This window comes from Sciurus vulgaris (genome assembly GCF_902686455.1).
Source record: "Sciurus vulgaris genome assembly, chromosome: 6".
In the NCBI taxonomy this organism is placed as follows: Eukaryota; Metazoa; Chordata; class Mammalia; order Rodentia; family Sciuridae; genus Sciurus; species Sciurus vulgaris.
In genome coordinates, this window is record NC_136466.1 from 27,761,906 (window position 1) to 27,784,071 (window position 22,166).

The following is a 22,166-nucleotide window of genomic DNA, read 5'->3' on the forward strand; positions in this document are numbered from 1 at the left end:
TGAGCGCTCTGCCACTGAGCCACAATCCCAGTCCAAGACTCAAACTGTTCATTATAGTCTTTAACAGTTTCCATAAGCTGGTACCTGCCAATCACTTCAATCTAATTATACTCTCCTGACCACTCATGGAGTTCAGATATGCTGATCTGTCTTCCTGAAACATGGCTTCTTTCTACATCAGGACTTTTGTATTTGCTGTTCCTTTTACTGGGAATACACTTCATTAGCTGTCTTATGACTTACATTATGATTCAGATTTCAGCCCAGATAACATATTCTGAAATATCTTTGACCATCCTTGATAACTATCAATTTTATCTCAAATATTAATTTATTAGTTCACATGTATATTTTTAGAATTCCCAACTTAAAAAAAAAAAGTCCCATAAAGGCTGAGACCTTACATTACTTGTTCACTAATATTTCCCCAAAGCCTAGAACAGTGCCTGGCACAAAATTAATTCTCTGGGAATATTTGTTAAACAATATAAAATTAGTGGTGCATATAAGGACATGAGGTATGGGAGTGTAACTTTCCCAGTCATCCTATATCTTAATGGTTGTGTCTGATTCTGAAACCCAGTTTTTTGAGCTCCCAAGAGTGATTGAAATGTCAGGTAGCATGCAGGGAGCTAGATGGCATGCAAGTGTCCTTACAGGCTTGAGACTCTATTGTGCATGTAATCAAAACCAATGCCCCATTGATCATGCTTTCCCCTGAGAGCCAGAAATTTCCAACGCAACAAGATAACTTGAGAAATCTATTGATCTCCCATTTCTGTCATGTTGTACAAGTGACATGGATCACTGGAGATCTGTACTCCGTTACTCATGACTATGGAACTTGCATTTGTATTTCCCACAATTTTGCAACATGCTCACCTGGGACTGCCTGCCCACTCATTTGTTCCGGTGTCTCTGTGTGAGCTATTTTCCCAGCTTCTTCCAGTTCTCAGAAATATCTCCCCCTCCTCCCTGCTGCCTGCACAGAAAGCCAGCATGCCCAAGCCAGCTGTCCTCTCAAGCAGTGCAGTCTGACACAAGCTCACCAGCACAGCCTGTTGAGGGGCGGGGCTTCTGTCTCAGGGGCTCTTCAAAAAGGCTCCCGGTGAGAGCAGCCTAAGCTGGAGGCTGAAGCATTCTGTCTCTCCCCGCCTTCTTCACTGAGCCTGTGCCTCTGAACTGCTTCCTCTATCCTATCTAGCTCTGCTTGAGATCCAGTCACATACCAGAAGACTCTGAGGTCTGGGATTTTAATGTCAGTGATGGAAAAACTTGAAAATGCTTCCTGGGTCCACCAGCAGGAACTGGAGGATCCACTCAAGAAGTACTTGAACAGCACCGAGGACTACCTGGCCTACCTGTGTGGGCCTCCGCGCAGCCACCTCTTTCTCCCCGTGTCCACGGTGTATGCGCTGATTTTTGTGGTGGGGGTGGTGGGCAATCTTCTGGTGTGCTTGGTGATTCTCCGGCACCAGACAATGAAGACACCCACCAATTACTACCTGTTCAGCTTGGCCGTGTCTGATCTCCTGGTCCTGCTCCTGGGAATGCCCATGGAAGTCTATGAGATGTGGCGAAACTACCCCTTCCTCTTCGGGCCGGTGGGCTGCTACTTCAAGACCGCCCTCTTTGAGACGGTGTGCTTCGCCTCCATCCTCAGCGTCACCACGGTCAGCGTGGAGCGCTATGTGGCCATCCTGCACCCCTTTCGAGCTAAGCTGGAGAGCACCCGTCGGAGGGCTCTTAGGATCCTGGGCATTGTCTGGGGCTTCTCCCTCATCTTCTCTCTGCCAAACACCAGCATCCATGGCATCAAACTCCATTATTTCCCCAATGGGACTTCGATCCCGGGTTCTGCCACCTGTACAGTCATCAAGCCCATGTGGATCTACAATTTCATCATCCAGGTCACCTCTTTCCTCTTCTACATCCTCCCCATGACGCTCATCAGTGTCCTCTACTACCTCATGGGGCTCAGAGTAAGTAGCCAAGCTGACTGGCTTGGGCCGCATTCCTTCACTTTCACTGGCTCAAAGTTCAAAGAAATACCTAGAATTGGAGAAAGTCAGAACTGGAAGGGTGCAAAGAGAAACACTGGATGAGGTCAGATGGAAAATTAAGAAGTTAAAAAATTGCCTAAAATTTTAAAAAACCAAACACAACTAACTACATGCCATTTCCTTTAGCTTATCTTTCATTACTCTTTCTTCTATACTTCTTTTTCTCATATATGTGTTTCTGAGAATCAGCTAGAAAACTTACTATGGGACCCAATATGCACATCTTACCCAGGGGAAAATCTGCTTCAGGATGTCTGAGGAGGAGCCTCACTTAAAATAAGCACATTAGACCATCTGGGCTTGGTAGACACACTGAAGGATCCTTCCACACCCTGCTGTCTCTTTCCTATATATCCCCACATCAACTGCTTGTGTTAACATTTTCTGTACTAATTTGATTTTAGTAAAATACAAACTATCTCTATTTTATAGTCCAAGAGAGACATACATTTTTAAAGTCAACTAATTTCTTGTGGTTTCTTTATAATAGGAATATCAAATTAAAATGAAATATAAATATATATACATATAAATAAATATTGATTTACATATCATGAGTTGAATGATATCAGCTTGGTCTCCTCTTGAGCAGGTGGAGAGTGAGGGGTTGGGAGGTCAACAGACACATGAGATAGAGCAGGAGAAAGTAAGATTAAGAGATATCTAAGATTAAGACAAAGCAGAACTTGGTATGCAACATATCTTAAAACTAGAAGTTACCTTCCTATGTCATGGTGGTAAAGTGGTGCTTTTAAAATCTTTTATTTTCTCTGGCACTAAATTAGCTGGGAGAAACTTTTTGAAAAGAGATGAAATGAGTCTGTACAATTCCTAGTATATTCTGTACCCAAGTTCATAGAGGTATAAGTCTTGACTGTGACAGCTCTATACTAATGAAAGGGTGTAGCCTGTGTAACAGTTTTGAGGCCATTCATACTCCCAGGTCCTCAGCTGACACAGAACACGCCTTTAGGCAAGCCACACAGTTCTCCTAGAATGACTTCTCCATTCATAAAATGAAAAGGTTACATAAGATCATGTCTAAGGCTACTTATAGCTTTAAAGTTCTGTGATTCTTTTTAAAAAGAGGAAAATAAAACTGTAAGGGGGGAACAAAATGTGAACTACAAATGAGAAAAAACATTCACTCACAAAATGTGTTTCAAGATGGCCCTAACAGTATATATAATGTGATAATCAATGTACTCCCATCTCAGTCCATATCTGATAAAGGGGATTGTCAAAACTGAGTGTCCCATAGGTGAACCTTTGGAGTATCTATCTTCCCTAAGATGAGCATCAAGGCCTAAGGCAGAAGAACAAATTTTCAGTGTCACAGATATCTGAGCACTGGAGTACGTCTAAACATACAGAGAGCTGTGCCAGTTTCCCCTCTGGCCTTTATTCTCAGAGTCCTATGTCACCCCTGAGCAAGCAGCTCATAGCCATGTCTATTGAATGCTTTGTGCATTTGTTTCACTAAGAGAATACTTACATTACCAATAACAGAGGTCCTATGAGAAACCCCCAGTCAGAACTAATCGATATCATCTCACCCAACCTCAAACAATCACTTATCTTGGCTCCATTTGGGGAAAATATTTAAATATGAATAGGAAACACTGTCAAACCTATTACTTTTGTTCCATTTTTGTTTCACTGTTATGAATCGACAGCTAGTTTGTATCAAGAGCTGAGTGACAGCTCAGAGAATAGGTTAAAAACTACCCAGGTTTGCTTACTGTGAGTAATGCAACTTAATGACATCTTATTCTCAGAAAAGATGAGGCATCAGCCAGGGTACCAGAGGATACCAGGAAAGGAATCATCAGCTTAAAAAGTCATTTCTAAAAGAATCTAAACACCTGTAGACCGGAAGCTTGGAAAGTCAACCCTATTCTGTGGAAATGGCCTGAGAGACTTTATACATTTTTGCCCTAATGTCCCTGCCATCCACCACTACAACCTCATTGTCTTTTTAACTCTAAGTTATCCTCTAAGTCATACTTCAGTCATGCTTCCTCAAGAAGCTCTCTGGATCCCCTAGTTATATCTGGTCCCGGTTGTAGGTGCTCATGGCTCCTACATTACAATTTATAATTCCATCCTTGCAGAATTCCTTAATTGATTTATTTCTACCAGGAGCTCGGTGAGTGCATGAGACTAAATGACTTCCCTCTTACTGGACTTCAACTTCTGTACATTTTTTTAATTAATTTATTTTATTTGTTCTAATTAGTTGTACATGGCAGCAGAATGCATTTATACATTTTGATAGATCATACATAAATGGAGTGTAATTTCTCATTTTTCTGATTATACATATTGTAGGATCACATCGGTCATGCAGTCATATATGTGCATGAGGTAATAATGTCTGTTTCACTCTACTACCCTTCCTACCTTTAAGAGGAAAGACTTGGAAGCCTGTCTCAAAGGGCCTTCTTGATCTATGAGACTTAGAGAGACTCAAGCAATTGTAAAGATACTTAAGGTACTGATCCTCTTGGCAAGTCTAAAGGTGTGAACGACTCTGGGTCCCACTGCCTTCCAAAAGCAGTAAGCCCAGAACTGATGGCATCACAGGCCCAGTAAGAAAGGAGGAAACCAGGTGTGTGCTCAGACCAGCACTCAGCCATGTCCCGTCATTCCAGGACTTGCCCCTCCACGGAGCGCTCTCCAGGAGCAGCACGTTATGGAGACAGAAAACAGATGATGCCAGAGTAAGTCCCTTCCCAGCTAGGAGGGGACTGTGATGAGGCTGATCTCCTCCTTGTGTTTCCTAAAAGTCACTTTAGTGTTAGCCCTGGAAGGATGCAGTTGTGGACTTAGGGCAGAATCCAATCTTGCCATACAAACACAGGCACACTCACAAGTAAATCTTTGGTAATGGATTGTGTTAAGATTGTGGAGATATTTACACAAAATCTATTCTATCTTGATATTCTGAAGCCACATCCCTATAAACTATACAAGTGACCATATGGTAGGATGTTTTCAATCACTATAAACAACTAATTGGGACAAAATGTCAACCTGACGATCTAGCCCATGAACCACCCCCCCACTCCACTTGGATGCTCTATAGCTGGATGGGGTCAGGAAGGAAAGCTCTGGAACCTCTTGTTACAGTGACCACAATTTTTTTATTCCTCTTTTTGCTGAGCTTTGAAATAAAACTTTAGAGAAAGGCAGAAATAATTAATGATAATAAAGAATATCTACTTTGTTAAACATCTAAAGGGAAATGAAATTACTCAATAATAAAACAGCATTTAATATTGGTTAGGCAAGTTTTTTGGATTTTATTCTATTCTTTCAACCACATCAATTCTGTTGGAACAGTGTATGACATGCATAAAAATTTAGTTTTTCACTCTTCCTCTAATTAGCTAGATGCATATTATAGCCTAAGGAACAGGCAAAGTAAGTAGCAATTAATCGGCATGTGACTTTCTTTCAGTGAAAACTACACTTGTACAGGAGCCCAGTTCAGAGAAAGACTGTAACTCTTTTCTTGATGTTTGAGTTAAGGAAATCATTCCGTGGGGTGGAGATATTTCCTATGAGAACTGTTAAACCCAAGCAAGAAGTGACTAATAGATCTCAATATTCTTTCATTATTCTTAATTATGAACTGAAATCGAGTAATGAAGTAAGCATATCTCATACTGACTAATTTTCAAGGACAGGAAGTAATTAAAACCTTCAGTAGATTTGATTGACCATGCACTGATAAAGTGGATGATCTGGTGCACTGCTTTCACCTTGCCCACGTTTTTCTTCTCAGTGCATCTGGTTGCTTTTTTATCAGGTGAGCTCTGTTTTTTGAGCCAGTGGTAGCAGGACAAAGAGTATTTCAAGAAGGAAGTCAGTAGTCCACTTGAGTAGGCTCACCAGTGTAAATAAGTAACTCTATTCAAAATAAATTCAGCTTTCATTGCATCTTTTGAGTGGACTTGGAACAACCACCAGAATCACAATAACGGCCATTAGATGTTACTTGTGCTGAGTGTCACATGACCACCACTGAGATACGCCCTCTTTGAGTATTATTTTACTAGTGTATCAAGAGCATCCTACCACCTTCAGTTTCCTCTTCTATTCCTCAATTGCTGCACAGCAATTTCCTTGTTCCTTTTCAAGTTCTGGGGACTCTGAAGGGTCCCATCTCACAGTACTTTCAATCCCTCACTTTATGAAAACATAGGCACATGCTTAGAGCCCCAGTACAGTCATGAGACAGATGACAGGCTTGTTAGCCATGCAGGTGGATAGTCAGGCCCATGCGTCCTGAGATTACCTGACTTCCAGCAGCTGATATGTTTGTTAGGGAGACAGAATATGGACTTATTGAACCTTAGAGGCCATTTTTAATGACCCACTGTTCCGGGTCTTATCTCATTTTAAATACTTCTTCTAAAATATTCCTTTGAAATGCCATCTAGCCCAGGAAGCTTATTGCTTCTTAAATCAGTTTGTGCCTTTGTTGCACATAATCACACTAGCTTCTAATTTACCTTGAATTTCAATCTATCTTGTTGAAAGTCAGACTGATCCTGATATAAGAGGCTAAATTGCCTAAGAGAAAATTAGGGTACTATTAGTAAGAGAAAAAAGAAATACTAGCTATTAGACTATATACAATAATTTGAAATTTTCTTCCACTTGATGGCCTTATTCAACCAGCAGGACTGTCATATTACCCTGAGGGAACCCTCTACACAGTCTGGCAAAACACGAAGCAGTCAGAGATCTGAAAAATCCAGATGTAGAGCTGGCCTCTGGCAAAGAGGAATCCAGTAAAACATAATGTCAACGACCTGGCTTGTTTCTCTTTCTTCGCTCTTCTTTCTATGGCATTGATTTTAATCTTAAACTCCATATGGCAGCCCACTGGTGGCTCCAAGCTCTCTTTTCATGGTGGGAAAGGAAGGTAACTGTTGTAATTCCAGACCTCACATGCAAAGACAAAGGGCTCCCTCTGGCAGTCCCAATAAAAAGAAATTGAATTCCCTTCCCCAGAAGTGCAAGCCAACATCTGAAATCTCATTGACTCCAATTTTCAAGTCATTATGACTGGAGGATAGGAGATCTGATTGAATAAGTTATTTAGGGACAATACCAGGAACTAGAATTAGGGCCATTCCCAGCCAAACTAATGACTAGATGTAGGGCAGGAGTAAATTGCCCAAGAGAAAGTTAGGGTACTATTTAGTAAGAGAAAAAGGAAATAAATGTCAACCAACAGGCAGATATATACTATATTAACCTCCAGATATCTGATGGTAGTTTATCATGAATCCTTAAAGTTTCCTTTGTCTGACTGAACATTTCTACAAAGCAAAATAGATATAAATTAGAAAGAAAAATATTTAACAACTAGATAAACAATAAAGACATTTCATGCTAGGGGAGTTTAGAGGAAGAAAAGAACAATGGACTAAAGTTACCAGGAATAGACGGAATTTGAACCAGTCAAGAAAGTCTACAGTGTTGAAAATTTCAGAGGTTTCATAGTCCAATTAGGATGGATATATTTTAACATCCATTCAGGAAGGCATTCATTTTTATCAGTAATGTCAGTAAAATAGCATTTTCCAAACTGCGCACGTCAAGATTAGACAAGGGAATTCACTGAAGAGGGTTTGAGGAAGGTATTTAGTCAAAGAAACATTATTTCCCTTTGGCTGCTACAGGGTCTGAGATGTTGGTGTGGAAAGTGGGGAGAGATGGTACCCCATCCCCCTTGAAGAATCCTAATGGCCATTAGCATATCAAAGGCTCTGAGAGACTCGCAATGGAACCTAAAACCTTCATAAGGCAGGAAAAGTGCCTGCATCTGTTTTCTACTGCCTGGCTCCCACATGCAGGGGGACTTCACTCTAATAGATATCTAACAATTATTAGATGAATAAATGGATGAATAAATGAGTGAATGAAAGAGCCTAGAGTACATTCTTTTAAATTCAGAATTTAACACTTTTCACAAAACACCTATTAACATACTACAGATCTAGGGTTTTACAGCCTTGCATATAAAAATGCTTGTAGGGCAACTTTGGCCAGTTAACCAGTTGAGTCAGGACACCTGGATCCAATTCTGCTGCAAGTTTACTATTAAACATATAACATATTTTTGTATTTTTCTAAGTCCTGGGAGTTTTGTCTGTTTGGCTGGGATTTTTTTGTTTATTTTTGATGGTTGTTTTTGTTGTTATTGTTGTTTTTCTTTTTTTTTTTTTTTTCTTTTTTGGTCTTCAAAATGAGTATTAGAGTTATATATCTCAGATATTCAAAGGAAGAAAAAAATTCTTCCCTTTCTTAACATTTCTTTCTATTTCTCCTTCAAGCTGAAGAAAGATGAATCCCTTGAGGCAGATGAAGTGACTGCAAATATTCATAGACCTTCCAGAAAATCAGTAACCAAGATGCTGTGTAAGTCCCCAATTTGTTTTTGTGTTCTTTTTCTTTGGTTTGCAAGAGAAAAGGATTTGCATTTGGTTCTGACAAAGTGCTGCTGGGGTCAGGCACAAAACTGCCCTGAACTGTAATATCATGGTCTAACTTTCTTGTATTACTCAAGCTTCTAGGACAGGTCTGGATGTTTGCCTTCTGGTTTTGAACCCTCCAAAGGACATGCTAAATCGCATTCACGGCAACACACTTCACTCAGTATGTGGTAATTCATAACCTCTCTTGAGCTTTTGAGCACCATTTTCCACCTCTGTAAAACTGGTTGGTGTTTTACTATTTTGTTGATGAGTTTCATTAAACACATGATAAAAGCTCTAATCTCTACTCCAAAAAGTGTAGTAATGAGCATATGCACAAAATGTTTTGTAATCCATTTCAGAGTATCATGAACACCCTGGTACCCACACATGGACTCCTTGGGATCTTGTAATTCCAAATTAAGAACATCTGGCCAGAAGCACCTCTAAGTAGTCATTTCACCTATGATATTCTATAACTTTGTATCTAACAATGTACATAAAACTTTTAAAAATCCAGGTCCTGAACCATTTATAACATGACCAAAAGCATGTTATAAAAATATATAATCCATTACTAGTCTGTGAGAATTATTGAAAAAGGAGAGAATTGTCACCTACTTTACAAATCAAAACTCAAGATTATGAAGAAATAAATCCTCCTGGTGAATAGTCATATGAAGCACTCAAGGTAAATATGTGGCATTCAAATAACCCGGAAGTCACTGACATTGACCTTTTGATTTTAATAATCATGTTCTTGGGAATCTTTTAGCTTCTATGATAAGCACTTGATTTATTTTTATTTTTCCTTTTTGTCCTACCTACAGTCTTCATTATCTCTTTGATCATAATCTATTCACTTACAAATGTGAAGTTCACTCACTTTAAAGTCACAATGAGATATTTACCTTGGGAGGGGGTTCATTTTATCGAGTATTAAATTTGTATCTCAGGAGATTTACAGATGGAAGCGAGCAGATTAAGGACTTCTTCTTGGGGGATAAGCTCAGGAGTTTCCATATCCCTAAACCACAGCACAGGCAGAGAACTCACTCTAAACGGGTTTAATGTCAGCTGGAAATACCCACGCTATTTACTATGACAACTTCGAAAGTGCTCGTCAGTACAGAGTACTGTAAAATGAATGCCATGTGCCGTCACTCAGTTCCAGAAGTTACCAACTCCTAGTTAATGTTTCATCAGTACTCCTCTCTCTCCCACAGGCTGTTAGATCGCTTAGAGTCAAGGCCCAAGCGGCATGTCTCAGCAAAGGGAACGTGTTACCTAAGTTCATAAGAGGAAAAAAAAATGCGTATTTATCTTTGTGAAGCTAAAATACCCCAAAGAGAAACTCCAATCATGCCAATCTCCATCTTGAGGGTTGAGAATAAGAAATTGGGAGGGATTCTGTGCTCTAGCAATTTATAATATGGACACATCCCCTCCCAATCAGAAGATAATTATAAAGTGATATTACGCTTGGGGTTGTTCAATCATCCTCCCTCTCCTTCCCCACACATCACTGGATTTTAAATGATCTAATTCAGAGAAACTTCTAAATATTTCTAGAGTAGCAAGATGGAATCCATACGTACTTCTAATTTTGTTATTACTCATGGCTTTAAAAGGACACAAACCGCTGAAGTCCTACAATTTATTTATGTACCCATTTATTGGACTCCAATCGTCTACCTATAGTAAACTTGATTTTCTGCAATAAAGTGTTTTTAAAACTTTGATTTAAATTCAGAACTATTTTAAATATTCTAAAGGAAACTAATATAAGAAATCTTGCACGATCATTTAGAAAGTGGATCCTAGATCCTATGCAATTAATTCTTACATTTGAGCATTATGTATTGGGATTCCGTGGGATCTAGTTTGCCTGTAACCATGAGAGCTCAGGCAGGGCTGAAGGAAAGACTGCCAAGAGGAATGGATGACTAGGGCTGAGCAGCCTGTACCTATCCTTGTCTACACTGCCTTTTGCTCTCCAATTCCTCATCTTTTTCCAGTTGTTTTGGTCTTAGTATTTGCCATCTGTTGGACCCCGTTCCACATTGATCGCCTCTTCTTCAGCTTCGTGGAGGAGTGGACCGAGTCCCTGGCTGCTGTGTTCAACCTCATCCATGTGGTGTCAGGTAAAGACTTGGTTGGTTTGCCTGTGTGACAAGAGCCCAGGCAACAGGCAATCTGACTTAGCTGCTGGAATAGAGCAAAATATCAGGAGGATCTGCCCTCCTAGCGTGAAGACATTTGGTTTCAATTTTAGGCAAAGATTGATTCGACATGTTGTTGGTTCAAAAGGAACAGCAGTCTGTTTTCAAGGCTGCTGCATGGAATACCTGGATTGCAAGCAGGAAAATAGGGGTGTTTTCTTTGGTTTCCCCATGGGATTTGATGTGTTCTTATTTAGCAAACACTGTGTCCCTCTGATCTCCCACAGCTCATGAAAGCAGCCAAGGATATTCATGGGCATCAAGATCTGCTTTTAGGCTACTGTAACTCTTCTTGTCAATGACACCTCCAGAATATGATAGAAATCATGGTGGAAAAAGTGCCTGGCTTGGCACCCTATTTCCACTTTTAATGCTTAGAGAGCTGGAGCCACTTGGCTGCCTTCATGCCAGAGTCTCTTGGCTGTAAAATGGCAACAGCCCCTGCTCTAGATACCAGGGGCTGAAGGTAGAGAGCAAATCAGTGAGTATTATGGAACTTTTAGGCTGTAAGTGCTACCTTTCTGCAATCATCACAAATTGTTATGTGAATATTATCATAAGCCATTTTCTCGTCAAAGAAACAGTCTTACAAGAAGCACCTTGCCCAAAGGCACTTAGCTGGTCAACAGTGCACACAGGGTTCAAGCCCCAGTCATTGAATTTCAATCTCAGGTTCTTCCTGCTAAACCAAAGCAAAGATTGGCCACCAAGGACCTTTTTTTCCCAGGCGGTATGATTGTTAGCCTTAGTCTCTCCTCTTCTGTCCCCTCCCCTCTGCTAGTCACTGGTTGATCCATGGGTTCTTTAGATTATCCAACATATAGCCAGGGGAAAAAGACCAATATATGTGAATTGAGATCCAGATGTGCATAGAACTAAATCAGTAGCATAACATGTACCCTAAATAATATTTGTGTTGCTTACTTTGTCACCCCTATTTTGTACTTGGCAGGCTGTGTGGACAGCTTATACTTGGGCATTACTTTTATGTTTTCCCATTTACAAATTGGCCAGGGCCAGATTGCAAAAATATTCACAGCTCTTTCTTTATCCTTGGGGTGAACAGGAGAAAAATGGGAGTGTGTAAGTAAACCAGAAAACACTGCAAGTCAACATGAGACTGGCCTCCTGTTGACTAGACACCACTGCCATTTAAGATTTCTAAATTATGACTTCACTAATGACATTATTCTAATAAGGTACCATCCCTTCCTCCACCACAAAGCAAACCTGATGAAGTCTAAACTGCTTAAATGGTACACAAAAAAAACTGACTAGTCTCGTCATCCTAAATATTATAGCATTTGCATTTAAAAGACTATACTCTGATCAAATTAGTAGAGAGTGTTTGCCATGATCCTGCATAATATAACAATTCCCAATTCAGCACATTTGTATATGTTAAGACTTCTTCCTGCAGAACCCACCCCACTCATCTTCAGTTATCTCCCAGATATTATAAGGTCTGGCTACCATCCAATCAGTCCCACTAATTTGTTCATGACCATCACATTCCTTGAGTTTATGCCATTATGTGAATTGCCATAGCTCAACAGTTAGTATCTCCTATTTTGCTCTTAGCAGATATCGTTTGGAATTGCTGTGTTATTAATTATTTAATGTAGTGCAGATCTTGCCTGCACAACACTATCCTAAGTTTGTGGAGAACAATCTCAATTCACTACTTTACAGTGTACCTTGAAGTTCCTGGACCCCAGTAAGGGTCCACTCGCTTTTTCTTTCTTGAATTAACAAACAGCAAATAGCAATGGTCTCTTTCATATTCCTCCCTGCACATCCCATACACATGTACATGGTACTCTGCCTAAATTATGTGAATGAAGATAAGAAGAAACATGTGGCCCACAGTAGCTGTGGGTTGTTTTGTAGTCTCAGCCCTTCTGTGGATGGAATCCCAACTTGATCCTCACAATAATGCAGGGAAACAGGTTAGGCTGGAATTTTTATGCCCCATTTTACAACTAGGAGGAAACTGATGTATCAGTATTTGTCTAAATTTATGGACCAAGACAAGGCCAGGATAGGAAATTAGTTCCCCTGATTCCCAGCCTTGGACTCATTTTGGCCTTGGAGAAATAAAAGGGAACATGATAGGAAGGAAGAGTATCTCAAATAGGAAAATGACAATGTACAAGGCATCTCATGGAGAAAATAAATGACAAAACACAATTATTCAGTAAGGCAGAAGAGCCATCAAGGGAAAAGGAAAGGTAGGGAAAGGATGTAGGAGAAAATTTCTTTGAGAAGCGTTTTAGCATTATAAGGAATCTCAGCAGGGACTACGCCTTGACTGATCTCCCATCTCTTCATCACTTGCAGTTTCAAATTATGGATTTAAGCAAAGTTCCAGTGAGAAAAAAAAATCTCTTTCCTCTGATACTAAAACATTTTTCATTAATGCTATGGGAACATTTTCTTTAATTAAACAAATAGGGATCAAAGAAAGTTTCCAAATTTATCAGAGAGATCCTGTGCCAGCCTACATGTTTCCAAGACTCTTTAATCTTTCTGTGTTTGATTCCTAAGTGCACAAGTGATAGATCTGTTTAGAGCATTTTGTATTCTCAATTAAAGCATTAATATGTCATCGCTTCCAAGAAAGGCACCACCAGGGATTTCAGGTCCTTGTTAAATATTTATGCTTCACCCTCTCGTGTCTCCCGCTCACTTTTTCCTCCACACCTCTATTTTAATCCCCCATAATCCAGGGGTCTTCTTCTATCTGAGCTCAGCAGTCAACCCAATTATCTACAACCTACTGTCTCGCCGCTTCCGGGCAGCATTTCGGAATGTCATCTCTCCTTCCTGCAAAAGGTGGCATTCCCAGGATCACCCACAGGGACCACCTGCCCAGCGGAACATCTTCCTCACAGAATGCCACCTTGTGGAGCTGACAGAAGACACAGGTCCTCAGATGCCCTGTCAGTCATCTATCTGCAATTCTCAGCTCTCCACAGTCTTCTGCCCTGAAAGGCCACCATGAACAGCACGCTCAGAGGAGCCACTTTTGCAAGGCCTGGATTCTTTGAATTGTATTCCTCCATGCCTCAGCACTGCAGGGAGGGATATTCTGAAATCTATGCCTCCTTGTGTGAAATTGGAGAGATAAAATTGCTTTTAAAGCATATGTACCTATTTCTAGTTGTTGTGTTTTGTTCTTTTTTAACAAATGTGAAAACTCAGATCTCAGTCTTAAAAAAAATGCAAAATTTCCAGATGTTTAGTTATCTTTATACTAACCTAACTGGCTCATACCCCTTTTCTAGTTCATGAAGACAACATAACTGGCAAAACATGACTATACTTAACAACCAATAGCCACTGGGAGCCCCAGAAGGAAGACCTGTGGGTGTTTTTTTGCTCTGAGTTAAAAAACCCTTATCAGCTTTTCTCTACCATGATCATTTTCCCCACTGCCCCACAGGGCGCTATGATAACGTGACTCCTCAGAGTCCTGAAGCCTTTCTGTTTAAGATCTCCCCAGATGACGTGGGAGTGCCCTTAGAGCTGTTAGCCCTGGCACCCCAGCCTCCAAGCCATTATCAGCCCAACCTCATTAAGAAAGGGATCAGAGCCAAGTTCACCTTAGAGGAGAACAGAACGGGAAGAGGGAGGGAACTCTGTGGCAGACTGGAAAAGACAAAATTCACACTACACAAAATCTTAGTTTCACAATTTGGCCCACGTTTGTATTTCTAATTTCTTACTTCATGTACAGTCAGAGGTATGTTGTATTATCTTGGAACAAAGGCAAGTTAAATGGTAAACACTGGTCTCAAATCCACGAGTCTTACCTACTCAGTCTTCACAATCCACATAATGCTCTGCACACATATAAAATGGGCAAAGGTACTTCCCTAACTCACTGTCCATTATACCACCACAAGTACTCCATTTGAACTGGATCACTTGCTCTTTTTATGCAGGTATGGTGGTTTTCCCCACCTGTACATTTTTGCATGTAGACTGCTTTCTTTATCTCCAAATTCCATCTGTTTGTCTACTACCTATCCTTCAATGTACATCTCAATATGGTACCTCCTCCCTGGGGCTCTCTTTAATTTATTCAAATAGATGTGGCATCTTTTTTTGTCAATTTATCTCTCTTCAGCTTTTTCTACACTCTGCTTTGTATTACAATGATTTATATTCTTGCTTTGCCAGAGTATAAATTTGTCAAAGGCATGACGTATCTTGTGTTCATTTTTTCTGTAACTGGAACCTTGGAGATGTATCTGTTGCAATGGTAGGTGTTCAATAAATATGTGGTAAAGTGAATTGGTTCCACATTCCAATCATTTAGTCTGAATTTTCCACAAACTGAATGAATAATCGCTTTGACAAATGAGAGTAGTGGTGTCCGACATCATCATTTACTAACTTAATAGTGATATTTAAAGTGATTCAACATTAAACATTTCTTTTGCTTTTTATTAGAATCCAACCTTAATAAATTAGAATTTTCCAGTGATGGTTTACATTGGTGAACACAATTACCTGGTCATTTGAAGATTAAGTTGAAAAGATTCAGAAAAAACAAATTTCAGAAATAGAGGACAAGTGAGTTTCATCCCTTTGACAGTGGAAACATTCTGGAAGAGAACCTAATGGGTTATTATCCTTAATATCAATGACTAGGACTAAAAGTATTGCACCACAGTGCATGGATAGAAAAATAAATAACACTCAAGCTGAAGCTATTAATTTGGTTGCTTGACTAAAATTTTGGGGTTAAAATTGTTTGTTTTCTCCTCATCTTTTCCTCTTAAACATTTACATTCAAAAATTGTCATTTACTCATTCATTCTTTCATTCAAAAAGTCTTCGTTTAGTGTCCATTGGGTGGCATGCATTACGTTGGGTTATAATTTCCTGGCCTTGGAAGTTTACGTCTAGTAGAAGAGATTGTTACTTTTGAAAACCTTCACCTGATTATTTATGTCTAGTAGTGAAGTGTGCTAGAAAGTAAATACTATACTTTGTAACTGCTTATAAAATGGGGTCTGACCTGGTCCGGTTATGTTAAGGCTTAATTAAGCCCAGTTTGACCTATTCAGGAGGAAATTAGGTTCAAAAAGACAAAAAAAGTTATCCACATACATGTGCACATATAGATATATAAGAAGTATATACTTCCAAATGAAAATTGACAGATCATAAATCCTAGAATTATACAATATTTCACACAAAGTTAAAACAAAGTAAAAAAAAAATTTTGTTCTCTAGTGTTATTAATGGTTGACCACGTGATCTTTTCATGAACACCTTCTGATCTCTGAACTTTAGTGACAGAAGAAACCAGATAGTGAATTAATAAAACACTAGTAATCTAACTCTTATGTAAAGAGATGGTGATTTTTTTAGCTCTACGGTTATCCACAAACTTAGCCAACTGAAGCAATAACATTTGGAATGTCATTTGCTAAATGAGTTACTCCTGCTTGAAGAAACAGCACAGATTTTTAACCTGAGATCCATAAACAAATGACAGAAAACCCAAGAATACCCTGAAATTTTATTCAAAATTCTTAGCATGCACTTCCCCCCTTGAAGAGAAGGTTTATACCTTTAACAAGCTCCTCAAAGTTGTCTGTGACCTGAATTATTATAACCACTATTGAAAATTGACCTTAAATCTTACATAAAGATTATTTTTGAGGAATGAGTTTTAATTGAATAAGAGGCATTGTAGGAGAATTACTAAGTACCATGATTTCAATATATAAATTCAGTATGTTTAAGTATCAGCTGTTCAGTCGTGTATTGGTGACTGGCCTGGACTGACGTTAAAAAAACAAAAAAAAACAAAAAAATCTTATTATCAAAATATTTAGGACATTTTCATATCTGTTAAATGAGTGATAGGTTGAAATCAGTCACAGAGGCAATATTTATACCATGGAAATTCGCAAGAACTCTGAGTAAGGACTTTTTTCCCCTCAGAGAGTTGGCTTATCAGCACCCCACTAGCTATTAATAAGCTGGCTTGCTGCCAACCTGCTGTGATATGTGTGGTTTGTTTTTAGAATAAATGCTCAGTAACATGGATATAATTATGGAGCACTTTAAGCTGTGGTTTACTTATCAGGAAAAAAAGTCAATGGACCAGAGTTTTTGACCCAGAGTTACCAGATGAAGTAGGCTAAAGCATGCTAATGATGTCATGAAAGCCTCATCCGCATTTTATAAAGAACCTGGAGTAGAAGTATGGCTCTTGGATGCTAATATTAATATATTGGCTCAGAAAATAGCAATGAATCTACTTGCTATCATCCCTATAGATCTAAAGTTTTTTTTTTTTTCTTTTTTTTTTTGGCTTTTTTGGGGGTGGATACTAGGGATTGAGCTCAGGGGCACTCAACCACTGAGCCACATCTCCAGTCCTATTTTGTATTTCATTTAGAGACAGGGTCTCACTGAATTGTTTAGCACCTCACTTTTGCTGAGGCTGACTTTGAACTCACCATCCTCCTGCCTTAGCCTCCCAAGTCGGTGGCATACAGATCTCTTTTCAAACATCCCACGAGATTTACTGTAGAAGATGTACATTTTCCACATTCTTCTCTCATTGGCTGTTGACATTTTTTTTTAATATGTCAAATGTACTGTAAGAACATTAAAGGAAGGTCAAGATTACTCTAGTTTATGGAAGCCAAGGCAAGCAAACATGGAGTGTCCATTCATCCAATCCGGTCCCTTTTCCTTCCCCAGCTCCTTTAGGTCATTAAGTGACATTTAGATTCAACTTTAGAAACACATGTATGTTATATTTTAAAACTTGCTTCTTTAAATATTTTCCCAAGAGAAGGAACATCATCACAATTCATTCTTTCCTTCATTAACTATTGAAAATTTTAGTGTAGATCCTGACGTTCTTCCCAATTCTTTAATACCAGAACTGGATGAAGCTTTACTTCATGTTACGGTTGAGTCCTCGCGGCTTCACCAAGAAAGAAGGGCTGCCATTTTCCTCCTCTTACAGATAAGAGAACAAGGCTGTCCTCACCTGACTCTTGGAAATGAGAACATCAGAGACACAACAGAAGGTGCTGCTATCTCACTGAGATATCTGCAGGTCAGGAGGGGGAGTTTCCAGACTGGGACCCTCAGGAGACTCAGTGGCAGCCTGGGGGGTAGCTTCTCATGGGGAGCACATCACACGGTCAATCCAAAAGGTAGGGGCCCAGAAGTACAGTCCAGTCACCACAAAGGTTGAAATGTATGATATTACCAGAAGTGGGTAAAGAATCAGGACTAAAGACCACCTAGTAGGTGACAGGGCTAGAAACCCAGAGCTGTCTGACCCCAAGTCTGGGCTCTGCGTGACACTACACCGACTCTACGCACAAGTCTATTTCATTGACATCACCAACACAGTCTGTCAATTTAATGTCATCCCTAAATTTTGACATCTCCCCACTAAATCATTAATACAGAACAGATGGTAAACAGAACAGGTAAGAACTTGGACACAGAGCCAGATGCCTGGGTTCAATCCTGGCTGGGACAATGATTAGCTCTATGTGACCTTGTACAGGTTACCTAATCTCTCTCTTTCTATATATATACTTAATCTATCTCTCTTCCTTCCTTCCTTCCTTCCTTCCTTCCTTCCTTCCTTCCTTCCTTCCTTCCTTCCTTCCTTCCTTCCTTTCTATTTATTTATTTATTGACATCAGGAAGCAGGGCTTTTTTCTGCAACACAAAGGAAACATGCTTTGCCACCTGCCCCAGACATAAATTGTTATGACTCAGGTACTGGTCAGCAATGCCCCTTGTGGACCCTGTACAGGGTTCTAAAGACAAACCAGAGCCCCAAAAGTCTGAGCTTTCTTCCCATAAATACACCCATATCATTATTTACAGAATTCACTTTTATAGTGGTATCAAAAATTATACTAAAAATTTATCACTAAACTAACTTTATTATATTTTCCCCTCTTTGCTAAATATCTTCACTGTCCTGACAATTTCTGTTCTCTGTATGTAGCCCCATTCCACACCTACAAAATTGAGAAAATGATAATACCTAGTTTCTGTGAGTTTAAAATTAGTTAAGATACTATTTGCGATACTCTTGGGACAGTGGCTAACACTCAGGAATTGCTGTGATAAATGTCTGCAAAAACTAACAACAGGAAAGACTATGGTTTCATGAAGATATATTTTTAATGCCATATTTCACTTTGTTTATAGGTTTCAGACAATGTTACTTTTTGGGGCAGCGCTCAAATGAAAAATTTAAGTGAGCTCAACACAAGTAAACTTGTCAGGCATTTTTTGCATTCATTTCTACCAAATAAACAAGCTGCCTCAGATTCCATCACCAAGAGCTAGGACTTCCTTAGTAACAAAGGCACGGATGTGTATTAGAGAGTGTTTCTCTGTTACATGGAAGATTAATCAATATTACGGTAGGGCCGTCGACGAATGCCGAGCACAGGCTGCTGAGAACAGCTAAGCACATTAATTGTGTTCTAAGACCTTCGGCCCGCTGTCATCTGGGAAGTAAGTGCCGGAGGCTTGGCTCTCAGTATTAGAAGATAGAGGGTTAAGAATGCTCTCACCTGGTCGTTAACTGCACAGACACCAAGCTCAGAGGTGAAAACATGGGGCTCACTGACACAGTTTTCAATACACAGAGAAATGGAGTTTCAGGAACACCATGTCTTTGAACAAATGTCACAAATTACTCTGAGGCAGATTCAGGGCCATGTGCTTTACATCTCTATCAAGTCAGCTTTGGAATCATTCCCACTTTACAGAAGAGAGAACTGAGGCTTGAAGAGACTGAGTTACTACCCATACCAGTCAGTAAGTGTGAGGCCCAGGACAGGTGGCAACAGGTGACCTGGAACCTGTTTGTGACTGGTAGGCAGATCATATTCCCTCCACCCTGTCTCACCCCTGCAAATACCAGACACATGCCAAGTGGCAGTCACTGACATTGAAATAAAACCAGAGAAGAAAAAAGTAAGTCCTTGTCCTCGGTCTATTTCATCTATTGATTCTATGAGAATTAAGCTTCACTGATCAAAAGGGAATTTATCCACATTCTTCCATCAACTGTCCTTACTCTGGCCCTGATTCATCAGGAACCTACAGCTTCTTAAGAACTCCTATGTATCTTAGGAAATGTACAGAGGTTTAGAAAGTAAAAAAGTCTTCAATATTATCTAGCTCAACAGTGCTTTTGTATATCAGTAATAGCTAGATTTCCAAATTCCTGTACTGTAGGTTTTTATTCACTATTTTAACCCTCCTAATAATCCTAAGAGATGAGCACCTTTGTGACATCTGCTCCATTGAAGAAACTACACTAAAACAGAAAAGTTAAGTGATTTTCACAAGGTCACACAGCTAATATGTACTGAAGATGGGATTTAATTCAGTTGATTCTAACTCCAGATTTTTGTTATAAATCAAGACTTCCTCTCTAATGCATAGAAAGGAAAGGTGGCTTATCCAGCATAAAACAGTGAAGGACAAGTTAGTACCAGGACTGATTTCTCTGGCCTCAAGATCATAGGAGGAGCTACCAAAAGCACCTACAGCCTGTGTAATTAGCATGATTAATATAATAAACAGCATAATTCTTCAATGTATAATAGTGGTCTTTGAATCCCATCAAAGAAAATTTCATGAACAGGTTTTCTTTCTAATTTGATTAGCTTTAAAATTTGTTCGTAGCCTCAACATAGATACCAGTCCTTGACAGCACAAATATGTAGCTTTCCAACATGCCAAGGTATAGGCATGAACCAGAAGCAGAGGGAAGATTCGCTCTGAGATTTTAAAAAAACCTAAAATCATACTTTGACTCAAATTGAAAGTCTAAGAATTTAGTCTTCCTGTCCCCTATAGTTTTCACCTCCTAAAACTGTCATCTCATAATGGTGTAAAAGAGCAAAACTGCACTGGACCCGTTAAGATGCCAAGGCAGACTGTATTCAACATGATTGTAATAAGGGAGAGAGACTACACTCCACCCTGAATGTGACCTAGACAAGTGGGATATTACCAAAAGCTGGCCCATGTCTCTACGCCAATCCAATAATGAGGACACAGTTTTGAGAGAAAGGAAAAGAAGTTTCAGTGCTTTGCTATCAAAGATGAAACACAGGGGACTTCTGTCTCAGAGGCTATAATTCTCTCCATTAGGAGAAACGGAGGATTTTTTTAAGAGGTGATTCAAAATCAACATTCCATGTGTTCTCTGTCTGGAGTTGTAATGCACTTGTTAAATGAGGAGGAAGCCATTTCTGAGAACTTTCTGGTGACATCCCCAAAGCTAAATTACTTTATTTCCAGGGTAGGTGTGTGCTCAAGGACAGATAACTCTGCCTAGGATGGGGAAGAAACTATATCCTAGCCCCTGAAGAGATTTTGACTCTCTTCTGGTATCCAATTGGCAGGTATGAGAAATGCTATTCAACATCTTCCATCTAACTATGTCCAGAATTATGTTCTTCTACAAAACAAAGAATCCAAACAAAAATGTCAACGGTGCTGAGAATGAGAAATCGGTCTAGAGGAAAGAGTTTGACCCCCTTAGAATAGATTGTGACTGTTAAGAAAGATTACCCAAACTACAAGAGCTCTTAGAGAATACGACCGAACTATCTCTTTGTTGAAACAGGAATCAAGATTCAGGAATGACACAGTGTTCCTGAGGCACGGGTCACTGGTGGATCCAAGTCTACTGGTGCCGTGCTTTGGATCTGGAGTATTTCCCAAAGGCTTATCATCCACAGAGCAGAAAAGCCCTTCAAAGGCAGGGATTTGAGGAAATTCATGAAGATTCTGGTCTCCTCAGTGGATTAATCCTTCAAGATTCATAACTGAATGGATTATTGCTGGAAAGCGTAAAGAAGTAGGGCCAAGATGGAGAAGCTAGGTCACTGGGGAAGAGCCTAGGAAGGCTTTATTATTTGCTGATGAATGTTGCCTTAGTAATTTTTCAAATGAGAAATAATTTAAAATCATGCAACTGTAAAATCTACACCAGTGTAAGCAGCCTGTAACATGGTCCCCTGTGATGACCCCTACCTCTTGATATCCATGTCCTCACATAATCTCTTCCCTCAGAGTGTGGGCTGGACTTATTGACTTGCTTCTAACATACAGAACATAGCAGATATGATGAAAAATCGCTTGCAAGATTTTATTACAAAAAAAACTGGCTTCTCTCCTGGGCATTCTTTCCCTCCTTCTCTTCTGCTCCCACAGAGCTCTTTCTCTCTCTCTCTCTGGTGAAATCAGCCACCAGTCAGCTTGGCAGCAGAACTTCCTCTGTCAAGCCCCAGGTGACTGTAGCACCTGTGGATACCTTACAGAGTCTCACAAGAGACCCTGAGCCAGGGTGC

General features: G+C 39.7%; 1 protein-coding gene across 1 annotated transcript; it reads left to right on the forward strand.

Annotated features, from left to right (window-relative positions):
* Nucleotides 1-268: 268 nt before the first annotated feature.
* On the forward strand, nt 269-13,833 carry NMUR2 (neuromedin U receptor 2). Its single transcript, XM_079145621.1, has 4 exons — nt 269-1,982; nt 8,417-8,501; nt 10,576-10,701; nt 13,509-13,833. The coding sequence occupies exons 1-4, from the start codon at nt 1,257-1,259 to the stop codon at nt 13,781-13,783; spliced, it is 1,212 nt and encodes a 403-aa protein (XP_079001747.1). The 5' UTR covers nt 269-1,256; the 3' UTR covers nt 13,784-13,833.
* The last annotated feature ends 8,333 nt before the right edge of the window (nt 13,834-22,166 follow it).

Bases quoted from the DNA above. Each gene is read 5' to 3' on its own strand.
- NMUR2 (XM_079145621.1), top strand. From the start codon at position 1,257: ATGTCAGTGATGGAAAAACTTGAAAATGCTTCCTGGGTCCACCAGCAG. The intron at 1,983-8,416 runs GTAAGTAGCCAA...TTCTCCTTCAAG, and splicing joins ACTACCTCATGGGGCTCAGA to CTGAAGAAAGATGAATCCCT. The intron at 10,702-13,508 runs GTAAAGACTTGG...CCCATAATCCAG, and splicing joins CCTCATCCATGTGGTGTCAG to GGGTCTTCTTCTATCTGAGC.